This window comes from Sorex araneus, chromosome 5 (assembly GCF_027595985.1).
Source record: "Sorex araneus isolate mSorAra2 chromosome 5, mSorAra2.pri, whole genome shotgun sequence".
Lineage (NCBI taxonomy): Eukaryota > Metazoa > Chordata > Mammalia > Eulipotyphla > Soricidae > Sorex > Sorex araneus.
Genome location: NC_073306.1, coordinates 172,173,986 through 172,192,964, shown reverse-complemented (window position 1 = coordinate 172,192,964; position 18,979 = coordinate 172,173,986). Strand labels below are relative to the sequence as shown.

The 18,979-nt window shown below is 50.3% G+C and overlaps 1 protein-coding gene across 2 annotated transcripts; it reads right to left on the bottom strand.

Annotated features, from left to right (window-relative positions):
- Positions 1-2,085: 2,085 nt before the first annotated feature.
- Positions 2,086-18,974, bottom strand: LIAS (lipoic acid synthetase). 2 transcript variants are annotated; one of them, XM_004608019.2, is made up of 11 exons: positions 18,803-18,969; positions 16,816-16,988; positions 13,679-13,772; positions 12,870-12,950; positions 10,728-10,884; positions 10,589-10,646; positions 9,125-9,253; positions 7,451-7,596; positions 6,605-6,675; positions 4,753-4,864; positions 2,086-2,458 (listed from the first exon to the last, which is right to left on the bottom strand). In XM_004608019.2, exons 1-11 carry the CDS (start codon positions 18,845-18,847, stop codon positions 2,406-2,408), a joined length of 1,119 nt encoding a protein of 372 aa, XP_004608076.2. In that variant the 5' UTR covers positions 18,848-18,969; the 3' UTR covers positions 2,086-2,405. The 2 variants fall into 2 exon arrangements, with proteins under 2 accessions (XP_004608076.2, XP_054995566.1); XM_055139591.1 differs by lacking the exons at positions 10,589-10,646; positions 10,728-10,884; positions 13,679-13,772 and having other exon boundaries at positions 18,803-18,974.
- Between the last annotated feature and the right edge of the window lie 5 nt (positions 18,975-18,979).

The following is an 18,979-nucleotide window of genomic DNA, read 5'->3' as shown; positions in this document are numbered from 1 at the left end:
GCAGGCAAAGGAAGGAAGGAAATTTTTAAAAAGGCAGGGCACAACGTAGCCACAGAAATTAGCATGCGTTCCTCAGTGGTTAAGTTGTGCAATAAACTTCTGGCTCTGGCAGGGTGGATGAAGGTCTCTGAGCCAAAGGACAGGTCCTGGGAGGCTGGGGACGGGCCTCCAGCATCTCTGCACAGGCTCCCAGGGGAGGTGAGAGCATGGGCGAGACAGGGGCACTGCCAGGCGCTGAGAGTGTCAGCGGAACACGCGGCCCTCTGCTCTGGCCCGAGGCCCGGCGCGGCCCACTTCGGTCTGTCCCTGAACAGCCTGTGACGACCTGGCTGAGTCCTGGGCACGGAAAGGCGAGTGGGGCTCTGCTGGACGGACAAGGGGTGTCTGGGCAGAGCTGGAGCCAGGCACCGTGGTTGTGCCCGGGCCAGGCCTTGCACATTCCATGCATTCCAGGCCCACGGGGCTGGGCCTTCCTGGGCCCTTAGAGCAAAGGCAGCCAGCAAGGCTGTGTCCTCTCCGCTGCATTTGTCAAAATAAATGCGCGAGCTGTTTCCTTCGTCTCCTGACCCTCTGCCTTCCTGCAGCCGCAGCCAAGGCAGAGCTCCATGCTGGCGTCTCCCCTTCACACCTCCAGCGCATCATCTCCTTTCATGGGCTCTCTCTCCACACACTCTCCTTCAATTTTGTATCTTCCCTTAGTAAAAACTATTTTAAGGAGATGTTATAGCAGGTAAGGTGAGGGCCGTGGAAGCAGCTGACCTGGACTCCATCCCTGGCACCACGTATGCTGCCCCGAGCACTGCAGGATGTGGGCACACGCTCTGCATGAATGAGCCCCGGGTTTGATCTCCAGCACCCCAGGGTCTTCTGAGCACCTCAAGGGCATATCTGATGAGCACTCTGCCAGGAGTGACCCTCCCCAGACCCCTGCTTGTGCACAGCCAAGTCTGTCTTGTGCATGGCCATCCAGAGCTGCGCCAGGCTGGACCGTGTGGTGCGGGGACGGCACCTGGGCCCTAACGGGTGTTCAGATTCCAGCTCCTGCCCTGGCAGTTGTGCCAGGGCCCCTGCAGCTCATGCTCACTGTGCCCACACGTCCTGCAAGAACCAGGCCTTAGGTCCCCGGAGTCTGCTAACAGTTGTGACCAGTCGTGCAGTAACAAGGGGATCGAAGTCAGGCCTCGAAGATCATGGCTGTGTTTCTGCTTTGAAACAGACATTTCCTGCTATTCCTGTTTTAAGGTTCACGGGAGAGCTAATCCTGAGGTTGCAAGACAACACTTAAAAAAATTTTTTTTAAATTTATTTTTATGGGGCTGGAGTGATAGCACAGCGGGTAGGGCGTTTGCCTTGCACGCGGCCGACCCGGGTTCGAGTCCCAGCATCCCATATGGTCCCCTGAGCACCGCCAGGGGTGATTCCTGAGTGCATGAGCCAGGAGTGACCCCTGTGCATCGCCGGGTGTGACCCAAAAAGAAAAAAAAAAAAATTTATTTTTATTTTAGTAGCCTCTCCCTACTTGTCTTTCCCAGTGATTGGAGGCTCTTTCAGGGTCAGAGGAATGAGACCCTCAGGGCTGGGAGGAATAGAGACGTTACTGGGCCTCCTTGAGTAAATTGATGAACAATGGGACGACAGTGATACAGTGATTTTTATTTTAGTATTTGGGCCCCATCTGGGAATACTCAGGGGCTATTTGCAATTCAGTGTTCAGGGGTTGCTGATGGTGGTGCAACGGGAACATGCTGAGACAGGGAGACAGGGTTTTTTTGGGCTACACCCAGCTGGACTCAGAGCTTAATCCTGGCTCTGAGCTCAGGGATCACTCTTGGCAGGGCTTGGGGGACCATATGTGGTGTTGGGGATGGAACTTGGGCTGGCCACACCCCCTGTTCTGGTCACCCGGAGGCAGGAATTGAGCCCTGCCTTCTGCATGAAAGGCAATGCGCCTGTCCTCTGAACGGTCTCTGACCCTAAATTTGAAATATTAACATATCTACTAAAACACTATTATAATTATTTTACAATTGGGTACTGTGAAAATGCAGTTCACAGACACACACACGCGGCTCAGAAGACCTTACAGAAGTTTTAAATGTATTTTTCAATCATTTTTATTAAGGTGCCAGTGTTTGCAATACTGTTAATCACAGTTTTTACATGTATTTTTATAAATTACACTGTTAACAGCAAACTCATATCACATTATGATTACGTCATAGCAAGCGACTGCTTAGTGGAGTCAAGCAGGTAGAAGCTGAGTGACCTTTCCTCGCGACGGTACACGACACTGTCCTAAGGGCGGCCGCCGGGGCGCGTCGCTGAAGCTGGGGCCTTCGGCAAGCCCTGCACTGCCGACGGGGAGCAGCTGGGAAGAGGCTCTGTGCCCCGGGAGGCTGTGTGCATTAGAGGGCTTTTGTTTTTCTTTTAGCCACTAGATTTTTCAGGAAAAACTCACCTATTTAGGGAAAATGAAAACACGTTAGTTACGATTTCGAAGTATACTGTGGCCCCATCACCTCACGGTGCTTCCCTTCCAGGGAGCACCCTGGAATCCACTGACCCCTGGTCTCGCATCTCTGGCACTCGGTTTCCGTCCTCAGAGACCCCCTCTCCTGGCGCTTCCCCCAACACTGCTGCGCGTCTTTTCCCCTTTGGTGCAGGCCCAGACGGGCGCTGGGGCACTCGCCCCTCCCCTTCGCCTTCGCTCTGGCCTCGTGGCCCCTAGTGGCCCAGTAGTGAGTAACCCCATGGGTGAGGGTTAGCTCCTGCCCACTTGGTGCACTATGTGTCGCCCTTTGTCCCCCCAATCGATATGGTCCTGAGCGCCGCCCCAGAGCAGCCTGGACTCGAGGTTTTGGAGGCAGCCCAGTGCCTCCTGGCGGCTGGACAGGTTCAGCGCCTCCCCTCTCGTGAGTGGGAAGAGTCACTCACGCCAGCCTCTCTCCGAGCCGCACGGATGCACACCTCTGCATCCAGGAACCCCTGTGGGTCCAGGCCTTCAGTGTTCCTTGTTGTTACAGCAAAGCGAAGGCTTGTGTTTTTTTTTTTTTTCTTTTTGGATTGCACCCAGTAATGCTCCAGGGTGACTTCTGGAAATTTCTTCTGGCAGTGCTTAGGGGACTATATGAGACGTGGGGGACGAAACCCGGGCCGGCCACATGCAAAGCAAATGCCCTACCTGCATTTGCCCTATCTATCAGCAGAGCTGGCAGGCAGGCCAGCAGTCTGATAAACTCCTTTTTGGGATCTAAATAGAGGGGTGCCTTGACATTATCTGTACACACTCATAAGAATGCCACGGCTGACAACCCAGCAAGATAATGGAGTGCATAATCTCTGCTCTTCCACACCTCACGGAAAGCCAAGGGGAGCGAAACCAATAGCACTTGGCCCGAACCTATCCTGGCTTGCACTAAAGAATTATTCCACAATAACACAGTGAGTAGGGCATTTGCCTTGCATGCAGCTGACCCGGGTTCGATCCCCAGCATCCCATTTCGTTCCCTGAGCACTACCAGCAGTAATTCCTGAGTGCAGAGCCAGGAGTAACCCCTGAGCATCACCAGGTGTGACCCCAAAAACAAATCACTGTATTACTGTCTTCCCGCTGCATATCAAATATTCTATATATTCAATATCGATATTTGATATGTCAAAATACAAAAAAAAGAAAAAAAGAAAAAAGAAAAAGAAAATCTTATGAAATAGTTTCTGTTGCACGGAGGAGGAAAAACACCAAGATGTTACTGATGCAAACAACAATGCTACCAGCAATATACTCTTCAGACATCAAACTGATGTGAAATTGGGAGCTGGAGACCCAACTAGCATCACTGTCAAAAGATAGATTTTTCAGAAAACCATGTCATATGTTTAACTGATATTTATCATTTCTGAATAACCTGCTATTGAAATCCACACTGAGTAAATGGATTATTTCTGCTTTCATCACAACAGATGAGTTATGAAGAGAGAAGAGGAATTCTTTATTTATGAGACAAACTAGGCATGAGGGGCGGGAGGGGTGGGAGGGGGGGATTGTGTGACGACTGCAGTGCTCAGGGCGTACTCCTGGCTTGGATCTATGCTCAGGGCTCACATCCAGCAGTGCCTGAAGGCCCCTCTGCGCTGCTGGAGGGTAAACGGGGCCTGGCTGCATACAAGTGCCCTCCTAGAGAGCCCCCACCCTCTTTATTGTGATCCCTATGAAGCAAATCTCCTAAGAATGTTCCAGAAAAACAAGTTTTATTTCCCCCACAAAAGATAACCAAAGCCGTTATAATTTGCCCTCGGACTTTGGGATTTGGAGTAGAAGTTAATGTGGTGAGGTCTAGTCTAAACAAAACTATTCCCTTTGTTCTATACAGACACAATGGAATTTTAATCAGTTATGAAAGAGGAAATTGTGCATTTTGCTAACAACTTGGGCTAGCATAGGAGCAGGTCACATTAAGCAAAATAGGTCAGGTGGAGAAAGACAAATATTGGATGGTCTCGCTGGCATGTGTAATATGTAAGGAAACAAAGCAAGGGGAGAGACAACGGCCAAGGAAAACAAACTCACTGATTCTGCGAACAGAGCCGGGGTTCACCAAAGGACAAGCGGCAGACGAGAAGGGACAATGTCACCGAGGTGGGGGCGGTGCATGCAGTAACATAAAATCTAAAGCCCTGTATATCATGGGGCCTGAATTTTAGAGAAACCATTTTAAAAGATGCGCCCCACCCCGCCCGTCCCCAGATCCTTACCTGCTTTGTATGAAGAGCGCACCAGAGGGCCACTTGCAGTGTAATGAAACCCAAGTTCATTTCCTACTTTTTCCCAGTATTTGAACTTCTCAGGAGTAATGTATTCTTCAACCTGGATATGTAAAGAATGAATTCTAGTTGATTTTAGAAATTCCCCCAAGTAATTTTTATTCTATGAAAAAATACCCACCCAAGCCTTTGCTTTCCAATTACTGGGGGTGGGGGGTGTCCACGGTGCCCTCTCCCAGCTCCTCGACTTCCTGTTCCTGCAGCCCTACCAGCTGGCCCTTGCAGGAGGGAGGGGAACAGTGTCTGTATGACACTGTGTGTGTGTGTATGACACTGTCTGTATGATTCCGAAGGACAGGGAGGGAGCCTGAGTGACCTCAGAGGTGACTATGTGAGTGTCCAGATACAAGGATTAGTCAGGCCTGAAGATGACTCTGCCCGATGCATCCTGTCTGTCTCCTGCTCGGCCTGGTGTCTGGTGTAAGCAAGCGTTCTGAATGAATGAATAAATGGCCATTCCAGAAATAAAGCAGGAGCAGTGAGACTAACTTGGCTTTCTGACTTCATTTCTGGCTCGCCTGTAACCCCCAAATAAACCACAATACCACCAAGCGTGAATTAATGTAATTTCCCCGCTTATTTTTATAGGGATCTCCACAGCGATCCTGAGGCACCTACGGGCCACTCTCTGAGGCCGCACCTGAGGGTGCAGGCTGGCAAGGCGATGTTCTGGGGGCGCCTGGGGTCGCCAGGACTGCAGGGCAGTGCTGTGGCGGGGTTGAAGCTCGGGGCCTCTCCTACCCACGGCACGGATTCCAGCCCCTGATGCTGTCATCCCAGACCAATTTCCTAATTTCACATTCTTTTTCTGTGTGTTCACTTAAGTTGCACAATCTTGGGGGGCGGAAAAGTGCCCGGCTAGCTGACAGACACAAGATGAGAAAATGGAAAGTGGGACTTGAAAATCTGCTTGACTGAGGGACCCTGAAGGTTTATCTGCTAGGCAAAGGGGGTGTAACAGTCTTGTAAAATCCGCTGCGCTTTCCCAGGTTTGAAGGAGAGCCACGTATGCAAACACTGCTGGGTGGGCCCCTCCCACTGCCAAAAACAAAACAAAACAAAACAAAACCCAGAAATAGTCCCTAAGCACTGCGGGGGTGGCCCCACGACAGCAACAGTGGGCATTCTGACCTCTTTTTTGTTTTGTTTCGGAGCCACACCTGGCTGTGCTCAGGGCTTCCTCCTGGATCTGTGCTCAGGGGTCGCTCCTAGTGGGGCTTGGGGGCTCAAACACCTTGGCTGGCAGCTATGTGAAAGGCAGGTGCCTCAGCTTCGGGCCCTGTTTTACACCTTTATTTATTTCGGTTTTGGGGGCTACTCCTGGCTGTGCTCAGGGCTCAAATCAATCCCGGTCAGCCACGTGCAAGGCAAAAGCCTCACCCTCCTGGACTATCTCTCCAGTCCCTCCATCTGTTTTAAATCTTAAAAAGAAAAGTAACATTACACGAAAAGGCAGCACTTCTGCCTTTTTCTCACTTTTGAAGGTGGGGTCAACCCAGGGCCTCATGCCAGTGAAGCCTGTGCCACGTGTTGCATCCTGCCCCCCCCCCCCCCCCGCAGCCTACTCTGACCTACTAAGCCCAACCATCCACCAACAGCTGCTCTTTCTGTTTATTTTTGGGCCACACCCGGCCTGCTCATAGCTTACTCCTGGCTCTGTGCTCAGGAAACCCCTGGCAGGCTCCGGGGACCATAGGGGATTCTGGGGATTACACCCAGAACAGTGGCCCGCACCCGCTGTCTATGGCTCCGGCCCACAGTTGCCCCTCCATGACCGACGTACCTTAAGGTGGCGCTTTGTTGGCTGCATATATTGTCCCAAGGTCAAACAATCCACATCTGCCTCACGGAGGGCTGGGGGGAAGCACATGTGACATTAGGAGGTGTCTCAGTGACGGTACGATTGTGAGTTAAACAAAACTACTTCAGAACAGCGTGAACTTCCATTAGCCAATGATTCTCTCTGTGGAGTCAGACTTTGCCCACCCCAAGCATTTCCGTGCCAGGAAGCATGTAGATTGAAAATATACACACGATCTGAAACCCCTCAGGGGCTGGCGGACAAAAGGCAATTAACTCTAATATTACAAAGCAGGTACTAAATTAGAGGTGGAGGCTTTATTATTATTACTATCATTATTATTTTGCTTTTGGGGCCATATCAGCAATACTCAGAGATCACTCCAGGTAGTGCTCGGGGAACCATATGGGATACTGAGGATCAAACTCTGGTCAGCCATGTGTAAGGCAAGCACCTTACCCACTGTACTGTCTCTCTGGCGCAGGGCCTCTTTTTTTTTTTTTCCTTTTTGAGTCACACCCAGCGATGCACAGGGGTTACTCCTAGCTCGTGCACTCAGGAATTACTCCTGGCGGTGCTTGGGGGACATTATGGGATGCTGGAAATCGAACCCTGGCCGGCCGTGTGTAAGGCAAGCGCCCTATCGGCTGTGCTATTGCTCCAACTTTCCCTTTTACCCCTTTACTCTCTCTCTTCCTCTTACAGACATTGTTGGGGGGGGGCGTTGGGTGGAGGCCCCACTGCTGGCAGTGCTCAGGGCATATGGTGCTGGGAATTGAAGCCGGGCCGACTATCGCCCCGGCCCCTAGCGTGTCCTGATTCTTTCACCTTTCATCGTCGCATAGACTTGCTCATCGCTCTCGCCTAAACCCAGCATTATGGATGTTTTAGAAATAACATCGGGCCGGACCTCCTTGGCATGTTTCAGGACACGGAGAGACTGGTCGAAATTGGCCCGGGGATCTCGAACGTTCCTTGAAAAGAGCAGAGCTGATGTCAGCAAGAATGGCCACGGGCTCAACTGAGTAAATATCTGCCTGTGCAGGCACCCCGGGAGGCCAGAAAGGCGTGTTCCAGCTGGGCACAGCCCGAGGCTTGGCAGCAGCCTCTGCACGCAAAGGTCTGCTTCTTTTTTTTTTTTGCTTTTTGGGTCACACCCGGCAATGCACAGGGGTTACTCCTGGCTCTGCACTCAGGAATTACCCCTGGCGGTGCTCAGGGGACCATATGGGATGCTGGGAGTCGAACTCGGGTCGGGCGTGTGCAAGGCAAATGCCCTACCCCCTGTGCTATCCCTCCAGCCCCGGTCTGCTTCTTTAGAACAGAAAATAAGGTCCAGTGGGACTTCCTTGTTCTGACTTTTAGGGCCTTTAAACCTGGGGCAAAAAAAAAAAAAAATAAAATGCAAGTAATTCTGTTAATGAATTACTTACTGAGAAACCAAAATTCTGAAGCTTAGGTTGGGTGACTGTAAGAAATTTTCAAAAGAGGGTGGAAGATTACCGAAAATAAAATCTTGACCACGAACAAAGAAAAAAACGGTTTAACCCAAATTCGCATTTCAGAGGGCTGAAACTTTTATGCTTCTTTCTTTCTAAAAGACTAAGCTGCCCTCTGCTGGTGAGTGTAGAAGGGACGCCACTCGTTTAAAAAAAAAAAAAAAAGCAGCACATTTCTGGAATTTTCACTGGAGAGAATGCTTCCAGGGTGAAACCCGGTTTTGCTGGCACCCACTGGTGGTGGTACACGAGACACAGCAGGGTGAGTGCAGGCTGTGTGCTGGGCTTCAGCAGTGGCCCAACCACTGTGCGCAAAGGCGACATGAATGAAAGCACAGTCACTTATGTTAAACATGACCCTTTCTATGCATTTTGTGAAACTGGTGCGTTGCTGTTATCCCATCTTATTTTTTTCTTTTGTTTTTGGACCATACCCAGCTGTGCTCTGGGCTTGAGGGACCATACGCAGGTGTCAAAGATCAAACCCAGGTAAGCTGCGCATGCCTCACCTGCAGTACTACATGATCCTATATATATATATATTTTTAAATGCCCAGGCTGGAGTGATAGTACAGTGGGGAGGGCGTTTGCCTTGCACACAGTCGACCCGGGTTTGGTCCACGGCAGCCCGTTATGATTCCCTGGGCAATGCCAGGAGTAATTCCTGAGTGCAGAGCCAGGAGTGACCCTGAGCATCGCCAGGTGTGACCTGACAAAAAAAGCAAAAAAAAAAAAAAAAAAAGGCGCTCATTCTGTGAGTAAACCAAAACATACAAACACATATTTACACAAAGATACCATCAGGAGTTAATAATGTTTTGGGTATTGTTCATGGTTTTTACGAATAGATGACACCGTTTATATATATTTAAATAATATTAAATATTAAATAACATATAGATACTTAAAAGTGTTTCATCTTCTAAGAGTCAATGACAAATATCCCTCTGACATCAGATTTTGACCCTCCCAACCTCCCACGGTTGTTCTCACATAAACTTACCTCTGTAATTCTGGAACCGTTTCCACATTGTGTGCATACACATCTAACCCTGACAGAGCAACTTTTCCTACTGCTGTAAGATCTCCTCGGAAGTCAGGCGTGAGACACTCCACAAGAATCTTTGGGTTCCTTGAGGGGGGAAGGCAAGAATCAAATTGAGAAAAGAACCGAGGCACCTACCGCTCAGACAGAAATGAAGAGCACTTACTCGGCATCAGTTTCGACAGCCCCAGCTCTGCTCGGTGCTCGTGCCTGGCTCCGTGTTCAGGGGCCCGTGTGGGGCACCAGAGACTGCCCAGGGCAGGCTGCCCGCGGGCAAGCGTATGAGCCCCTGTACTGTCTCTCAGAACCCTCAATCTTTAGAACCTTGAGAGAATGAAGCTGCTGGGCAGGAGCGGAAGTAAAGCAGGGAGGACTCTGCCTTGCACATGTCAGACCCGGGTTCGATCCCTGGCATCCCATCTGGGCCCTCACCCCCAGCACCTCCAGGAGTAATTCCTGAGTGCAGCCAGGAGTAACCCCTGAGAACTGCTGGGTGTGGCCCTAAAACCCGCCCCCTTCCCCACCAAAACTTTAAAAAACAGAGTTGTTTTTTATCCTTTGATAGCAGCAGGGAAGATAGGGACAAGACAGTTTTCATACCCCCATGGTAATGTTTCTCATGCAGAAAGGAAATAAATCTCTTTCCATGGAGAAACGTTGAAAGAATACCTTCCCCGCCTCTAGCAGGCACTCTAGCCCCAAATCAAATGTTAAAAAATATCAAATATTGGTACATTAAAAAATATCAAGCATTGGTTGAAACCACTGAGAAAACACTGAGAAAGCACTGAGCTGCTCACATAAGCACAACTGACTCCCTTTTTGTGCTCATTAAGAGACAGGACTCAAGTACTGATAACAACGTAGATTCTGAAGCCCAAGGACATCTGGACGTGGTTAAGGATCTATAGCATGCTTAACATCTGGTTTTGTGTTGCTGGACATACCAGCAGTGCTCAGGGCCCCCTGGGCTAGTCTTCGGAGCTCTAGCCCGGCCGTTTTCTTAGGTGCGTGTTATGTTTCTGGACCACACCTGGCAGTGCTAGGGACTGAGGCCTTGGATTCGGATCTCCTGCATGCAGTGCAAGTGCTCCGGCCCTTTGAGGTCTCCACAGAGCATTTTACACTGCTTTAAACAACTCCCCCCCAAATCCACCAACACTCAATTATAAAGGAGGGGCTCCATCGGCCGTGGATGGGCATCTCTGTACCCCTAAAACTTCTGTACGTATAGACCAGCATACTTGACTGCTACTTTTTGGTGGGAGAGAGAAGAGCAGGTTATTCCCTGCAGACATCGGGAAGGGGCTTCCCCCCAGAGGTTAATGAGCACCTCTCGAGGTAACGACCCCAAGTGAGCCAGATTTATAGGGATCCTCCCTCCAAAGTTCAAGGACCCAAGCGAAGGCAAAAGACGAGTACCTCTCTTTCAGGAACGACACAGTCTTCGCAAAGTGCTCGGCTCCCCCGTCAGGCAGATCTACAGACAAAAGAAGCCAGAGCTCAGGAGGGCGCACGCCTCAGGGAGGGCCGGAGTCTGGGCAGGTGCTGGCGCACTGACCGTCTCGGTCCACCGATGTGAGGACCACGTAATCCAGACCCCACGCGGCGATGGCCTCGGCGGTGTTGTAGGGCTCTTTGGGGTCCAGGGGCGGTGGGGCTTTTGCTGTCTTCACAGAGCAAAATCTGCAACCCCTCGTACACGTGTCCCCCATCAACTGGAACAGAGATGTCACCGCTCGAATAGGCATCACCCTCAGGAATGCACTTTCGAGGGGGCCAGAGTGACAGGACGGCGGGGAGGGTGCGTGGCTTGCACATGGTCCTTGCATCCCACATGGTCCTCCAAGCCCCGCCAGCAGTGATTCCCGAATGCACAGCCAGAAGCAACCCCTGAGCACCTCTGGGTGTGGCTCCTTCTTTGCCCTGCCCCCCCAAAAAAACAATGCACTTTTGAGGGACCAGAGAGATAGTACAGTGGGTAGGGTTCTTGCCTTGCATGTGGCCAACCAGGGTTTGATCCCCAGCACCCCATATGGTTCTCTGAGTACCTACAGGAGTGATCCCTCAGCACAAGAGCCAGGAATAAGCCCTGAGCATCACCGGGTGTAGCCCAAACCACCACCACTCTACCCCCAGCCCCCATAAAGCAAACTCCTGCCTCACCCGTGCCAAAAACACTCCCCAGTGGCCCCCAGGAGCCTGAAGTGGGGCCAGAGTGCATTCTGCACATGGACGGCCTCTTCAGGAACACTTCCAAAGGGCCAGCAGAAGCCACTGTCCCTACCCATGGGCCCAGCTCTCAGCGGAAGCTGGCCTCATTCTCTTGGTGAACTGTGGGCTCCTCCAGGCCAGCATCTCAGAGCTCTCTACGTGACCAAGGAGGCCACAGGAAAATGGTCTTCCTCAGCCACCTCACCTAGGGTGCTCCCGGTGGCCTGGGGAGCCGACAGCTGTGGGGAAGAAGCCACTGATGTCCGTCACGAAGCTCTCAATCATCCCCTCCCTGAAAAACTGGCTTCGTGACTTGGATAAGCAGCTGGCCAGACGAGCTCTCTCAGAAGCCCCGGTTCCTCACGGGAATGATGAGCTTCCTGCTGGCTCAGCTCTCTGGTCTATCAGACACTCCCAGGCAGGTCTGAGCCTTCAGTTGCGTATCATTTAGATTTTTTTATTTTTCTCCTCTCTGGGTCATACCTGGTGATGCACGGGGGTTGCTCCTGGCTTTACACTCAGGAATTACTCTTGGCGGTGCTTGGGGGAGTGAGGGGGGGACCATATGGGACGCAGGAAATAGAACCCAGGTCGGCCGCGTGCAAGGCAAACGCTATTGCTCCAGCCCCAGTTGCATATCATTTAGATTCAGCCACAAATGCTGAGCCCCTCCAGGTAAGAATGACAAACTACACTGAGCCCAGTTCTCACTTCCCCATACGGCACTCAGGTTCTCTCTCCCATCCTTGGCCTGTAACTGACAGGGCCCTCCCGCTGCTCTTTGGCTCAACTGGGAGACTGACCTTGGCCAGCAGAATGACCGCAGCAGGCGCGACCCGGAAGCCTTGAGGGGGCACGGACAGTGGGCCTGCTTGCCCTCCTGTGCTTCCATTTTCCAAGTTAGCACTGTGCCTTGGAAAGCTGATAGTCCAAGCAGAGTGAGGCTCTAAGGGGCAAACCTGAACCCATACCTTACCTCTGGAATCCAGCGTGGCCCAGAGGAGAGCTGATGTGGCCACGGAGAAGACCCACAGGACAGAGCAGTGAGTGTGGGGGTAGGGGCAGGTGCGGGGGGGGGGGGGGGGAGAGAGCAATTAGCAACAGCCGCTCCAGAAATCTACAGAAGTGGCATCTGTTACCGTTGGTTTTGGGCCAGCCCAAGGCTGGTGGTACTTGGGGATTACACCCAGTGCGGCTCTGGTAACTGTGTGGTGCTGGGGACTGAAGCTGGGGTGGCTATACCAAGGCAAACACCCTACCTGCCGTGCTTTCACCCCAGCCCCCAGCAATGGCACCAAAGGTGGTAAACGATCGTCAGAGAGATGGCAGAATCAATGATAGATTGTTCAGCGAAAGAAGGCTGAGAGCGTAAAGGCTGAAAAAGCCTCTCGAGGTTTTGCCCCCCCCCAGTCCTCACAGACCCGTGTGGCAGAGCACGCCTTGGGGAGAAAGGCTCTGGACTGACCCTGGTGCGCTGAGCCGACCTTACCATGATCGTGGCAGTGGCGGTGGCATACTCGCCCCCTCCCCAGCACTCTCCGATGTTGGGACAGCGAGCCTCCTCGCACACCTGGGGGAGAGAAGAGACGCGCTGGGCACAGTCTGGTCTCAGCGGTATTCTTCACATCACTCTGGTGAGTGCACTTAATTTTTTGCTGGGTTTCTTGGGGCACACCCAGTGATGCGCAGGGTTCTGACTCTGCACTTACAAATCACTCCTGGCTGTGGCTGGGGACTATACGGGACGCTGGGACTGAATCCAGGCTGGCCGAGGCCAAGTGAAGCACCCTCCCCACTATACTATAGCTCCGGCTACCCAACACTGACTTTTAAAAATGTCAAAATGCCAAATTCTATGTGTCAGGATTTCATTTTTACATTAAAAAAAAATCCATGAACGCATATATTTCATGTGCAAAGAAAAAGGTCTAGAGGAACATATATTAAATGTTTAACATCTAGAGGCAAATATGTGACATTTCATATTTAACATTTATACTCTTTCCAAAAAAGCACATATTTTATTTGTAACAAATTCTCATCTCCTAAGCTACAGGGATTTTTCTGAGGGGTGTGGGTGGTGCCTTATATTAAGCCATGGGTCACACACAGACACCCAAGGCATTACCACACACAAACACCCAAGGCTCGAGTGTGTGTGTGTGTGTGTGTGTGTGTGTGTACTGTTAATATGCTCAGAAACATAAAACACAATTACTTTCACCAACTTTAAGCTATACCTATGTAGAAGTGTTTATGCTTTTGGTTTAAAGAATATTTAAATTTTTGATAACTTACTGTGTGGAGATTCAAGTTCCGCAGTGTATTTTTCAGTTTATTGTAATTTTTTCCAATAGGAATCTCTGTCTTTAGCCATGGGGGGAGTCTTAACCTGAGGAAAGTGAAACACTCTGTTTACTAGCAAGTTTGTTCCTGAACAATCACATAGCTTTGATCTATTTACAATTCCTAGTTAAGAAGGACTTTTTTTTTTTTTTTTTGCTTTTTTGCTTTTTGGGTCACACCCGGCGATGCTCAGGGGTTACTCCTGGCTCATGCACTTAGGAATTACTCCTGGCGGTGCTCAGGGGACCATATGGGATGCTGGGAATCGAACCCGGGTTGCTGTGTGCAAGGCAAACGCCCTACCCGCTGTGCTATTGCTCCAGCCCCAAGAGGGACTTTTTATCTACCCATAATTCTAAATTAACTCTTATGATTTCTGTAAAAGAACAAAGAATCAAATCTGGGTTTGCTCAAACAAAGTAACAAAAGCCAACTGGCACAAGATCACAGCTACATTTGGCTAAGGCACAGAGTTACACTATCCTAATTTAAAAAAGTTAAGTTTTGGGGTTTTTTGGTTTTAGGTCACACCTGGCTCTGAGCTACTCTTGGCTTTGAGTTTGAGGGTTGCTCCTGGGGGACCATGCTGAGCAAAGCCAAACCTGCCTGTCCCCATGTAAACAAGTTTGTTGCTTTTTTTTAAAACTTCATATTTTAAAAAATTTGTTCGGCTTTTTTTTTTTTTTTTTTTTTTGCTTTTTGGGTCACACCTGGCGGTGCACAGGGCTTACTTCTGGCTCTGCACTCAGAAATTACCCCTGGCGGTGCTCAGGGGACCATATGGGATGCTGGGAATCGAACCCAGGTCCGCCACGTGCAAGGCAAACGCCCTACCCGCTGTGCTATCACTCCAGTCCCCATTTGTTCGGCTTTTTGAGTCACATCCAGTGATGCTCAGGGGTTACTCCTGGTTCTGTACTCAGGAGTCACTCATGGCGGTGCTCTGGAGACCATATGGGACGCTGGGAATGGAACCCAGGTAGACCACATGCAAGACAAGCTCCTTACCCGTTGTACCATCGCTCTGCCCATAAGCAAGTTTTTAACATCTTATTTCTCTGTGAAAATGCTGATAAAGTGGGCGAAGGTGCCTGCCTTGCATGTGGCCAACACTGCATCTATTCACAGAACCACATACAGTCCCCTGAGCACCGCCAAGCACAAACCAAGAATAACCTCTACACACTGCTGAGTACGACCTCGCTCCTGCTGGGGCTCAGGGGACCACACGGGGTGCTGGGTGTCCAATCCAGCCAGTCTGGCCGCATGCAAGGCAAGCCTCCTCTATATTTGTTCTGAGTAAGGAGAGATCCCACAAGTTTACTTTCAATTCTACATTCTGTTCTACACTGCATACTTTTTTTTTTTTTTTTTTTGCTTTTTGGGTCACACCCAGCAATGCTCAGGGGTTACTCCTGGCTTTGCACTCAGGAATTACTCCTGGAGGTGCTCAGGGGACCATATGGGATGCTGGGGATCGAACCCGGGTCGGCCGAGTGCAAGGCAAACGCCCTACCCGCTATGCTATCGCTCCGGCCCCTACACTGCATACTTTACCTCTCCCCATCTGGCCTAGGTATTGTTGGGCAAACAATCCTGCAGAACAATTTGCCCTCTGCATGATATTCTTTCATCAGTCTTTTCTTAGTTTTTGGTATCTATACACATGCACACGTGCGCGCACATACACACACACACACATACACACACACACACATATACATATACAGATTTTTTGTGGTCACACCTGGTGATGTTCAGGGGTTACTCCTAGCCCTGCACTCAGGAATTACTTCTGGCAATACTTGGGGGGCCATGGACCATATGGGATGCTGGAGATTGAACCTGGTCAGCCGCATGCAAGGCAAATACCTTACCCGCAGTACTATCGCTCTGGGCCCTTTTTTGGTATATTCTGTGGGTCATACCAGATGATGCTCAGGGGCTCTTCTCTGATGAATGCGGGGGGTAGGGGTCAGTCCTGGTGGTGCTGGGGAATGAACCCATGGCTGCTGCTTGCGGAGAATGTGCTCCCACTCCTAGAGCTGGCTCCCCTGGCCCTCAGAGTCTCTCTAGGAGAGACAATCATAGATATCTTTTTATTTGCTTTTTGGGTCATACTCAGCGATGCTCAGGGGTCACTCCTGGCTTTGCACTCAGGAATTGCTCCTGGCAGTGCTTGGGGGACCATATGGGATGCCAGGGATCGAACCCAGGTCGGCCATGTGCAAGGCAAACACCCTACCCGCTCTGCTATCACTCCGGCCCCCATAGATATATTTTTAAAAAGAATTTAAATTTTGGAGCCATATCTGGCAGTGCTCAGGGCTCACTCCTGGTTCTGTGCTCAGAGATGGGGCTAGGGTGACCATATGTGCTCCTGGCTGGGCTTGGATGACCCAAGAGAGTGCCGGGGATAGAATCTAAGTTGGTTGTGTGCAAGGCAAGCCCTGAGATTGATAGTTTTTAAGTACATTAAGAACAACTTAGATCATCAACACCAAGTACAAATGAAAACTCCATCAAGGTCTAATGGGCTGGCTGCCAGGTGCACCACTAAAGCAACCTGAGGCTGGGGCCAGAGCAATAGTAGAGTGGGGAGGGCATTTGTCTTGCACACAGCTGACCCAGATTTAATCCCGGCATCCCATATAATCCCCTGAGCACTGCCAGTAGTAATTCCTGAGTGCAGAACCAGAAGTAATCCCTGAGCATCACCCAGTGTGACACAAAAAGTAAAAATGAACAAACAAAAAAAACACCAAAAAACAAAACTATAAATAACTTTGCAGTTTATGTTTTAATAAAATAAAATTAAAAAGAAATCTGAGGCTTGAAAGAAAAAAGAAAATGACAATGTAAGGTGGTTAAATCCAAGGAAGGTTGAAAAGAAACCATGAAAGAGTCAGAAAAAAAAAAAACACAAAACACCTCAACTTTCTCACCTGCTTCATCTATGCCTATTATTATTGAGCCTGTGATATTTTGTTAATTTAACAAGATTAAAAATATACTCTAGGCCTTGATTATATCTGAAGGTAATGCACGATGAAGGAGTGGGTATGATGTCAGCTTCACATTTCAATTACCTTTCTCCTTTCTGGCGTTTTAAATTTCCTTTATATTCTTTCCAGGTGCTCTTGTCTGCAAGGTCACCAGATATGAAATCTTGAAGGTCCGGTCCATTATGTAAAGATTCCTTTTTCTCATCTGGCAGGGAACTTAGTGATTTGACTGGACTGCATAAATATCTTCCAAATACCTAATGAAAAAATTCATTATTATTTCTTGAGGTGGGGCCACACCCAGTGATGCTCAGGGTTTATTCCTGGCTGAGCACTCAGGAATCACTCCTGGTGGAACTCAGAGGATCATAAGGGATGCCAGAAATTAAACTGCCATGGTCAGAACGTCCTATCCACTGTACTACTGCTCTAGCCCCAAAACAGTTCATTGTGTGAGACTTGGAAATTTTCCGTTGTTTGTTTAGGGGCACACCCGGATGTGCTCAGGGCTTACTTCTGGCTCTGCACCCAGGGATCACTCCTCGTGGGGTTGAGGGGGAGGGGCCATATGAGGTATAGAGGATCATATGCAGGCTGGCCATGTGCAAGGTAAGAGCCCTACCTGCTGCTCTATTGCTTCAGCCACCCAATTGTTGCTTTTTTTAATATGCTTTATTACCTAGAAGTGAGCAGATTCCAAAATTATGACAAACCATCAACAAGCTCAAATTGTGCAAGAGTTTAGGCTCTAAGAATAAGGAGGACTCAAGGGGAATAAAGCAAATTTAAAGTCCAGATGTTAACCTGGTTACTGCTTTCCAAAGATAGGAAAAGCTTTGGAATGGGCTAACATATGCCACAGACCAACTTCAAATCTATTAATGGGGCTGGAGCAACAGTATGTGGATAGGGTGCTTGCCTTGCATGTGGCCAACCAGGGATTTATCCTTGCCACCACATATGGTTGGTTTCCCAAGGCAGTAGTGATAATTGAGCACAGAGTCAGGGGGAAGCACTGAGAACCGCCATATGTAGCACGTCCCGCCCCCTCCCCGCCCATCTATTCCTAATCTGAGTCAGGGACATTATAATTTAGCAGAGATGTAAAACACAGAGCTAGGAGCCAGAGTGATAGCACAGTGGGTAGGGCATTTGCCTTGTACACGGCTGACCCAAATTCGATCCCCAGCACCCCATAGGGTCCCCCAAGCACCGCCAGGAATAATTTCTGAGTGTAGAGCCTGGCACACCCCTGAGCATCACCGGGTGTGATCCAAAAGGCAAAAAAAAACCCCAAACCAAAACAACAAAAACGCACTGGGCTAACCCCCAGTCAGTTTCAGAGACCTGGAAGGATGCAAATAAAGCCAGCAAATTAATTTCCTAGGTCATATTACTTTACATTTTTCAATCTGATTTTTGGGAGACACCCAGTGGCGCTCCAGGGGGTCAGGCAGTACAGGGATCAACCCAAGCCTCCCTCTTGCAAATCACGCACTCAGCCCACTGCGCCCACCACCCTCGTTTTCGCATTTGAACATGGCACATCACTGGAAGCCACTGACTCGCAGAGGAGAACACAGACCCGCACAAGAGATCTAAAACAGTGTAAAAATTCACTAGTCAGTACACGTCACTAAAGCTAAGGGACCTTTAACAATTCCGCGTGCCTGTTGGTGCTACTGGAACTGGTGAGTCCCTCGCAAAAGCCTAGAACACAGACTTAGACACTGTCAGAGCCCGGAGAGGCGCGCCGTGGGCAGGGCAGTCACGGACAAATAGAACGGTAATTCGGGGGTGCTTATTACAGGGCTCCAAGAAATACAGGGTCCGAGGCACTGATTAGCAGGCAAAAAGCTTTTGGCGCGGGTCCGAGACTTAGGAACAAACCGACCTAGGAGACACTAACTCGTGGGGTGCGGAGGCGGGGTCGGGAGAACGCACTGAGATCCATCCAAAAGAAATCTGAACCGTCCTGCCCAGAAGTTAAGGCTCGTGTCGGCCCCTGAAGGGTGGGACCCCACCGAAGCCCACCCGCACCCGCGCGGCCCCTGCTCGCCCCGCCGCTCACCCGGGGCCCCAGCCTGCGGGCTGCGCCCCCGCAGCGCAGAGACATCCCCTATTACTATTTTATTTCCTCCCTAGCACGCCGGAGGGATGCCAACTTCCCGGGACCGGACGGCTCTACCAAGCGGCGCTCGTTCTCTGACGTCATCCTGCCGCGCCGCCGACCCGGAGGAAATCGCGC

Excerpts from the sequence above, each read along its gene's own strand:
- LIAS (XM_004608019.2), bottom strand. The coding sequence starts at position 18,847 with ATGTCTCTGCGCTGCGGGGGCGCAGCCCGCAGGCTGGGGCCCCGG. Across the intron at positions 12,951-13,678 it reads GGAACTTGAATCTCCACACA|GTGTGCGAGGAGGCTCGCTG; the intron begins GTAAGTTATCAA and ends TCTCTCCCCCAG. Across the intron at positions 10,885-12,869 it reads CCGCCACTGCCACGATCATG|TTGATGGGGGACACGTGTAC; the intron begins GTAAGGTCGGCT and ends TCTCTGTTCCAG.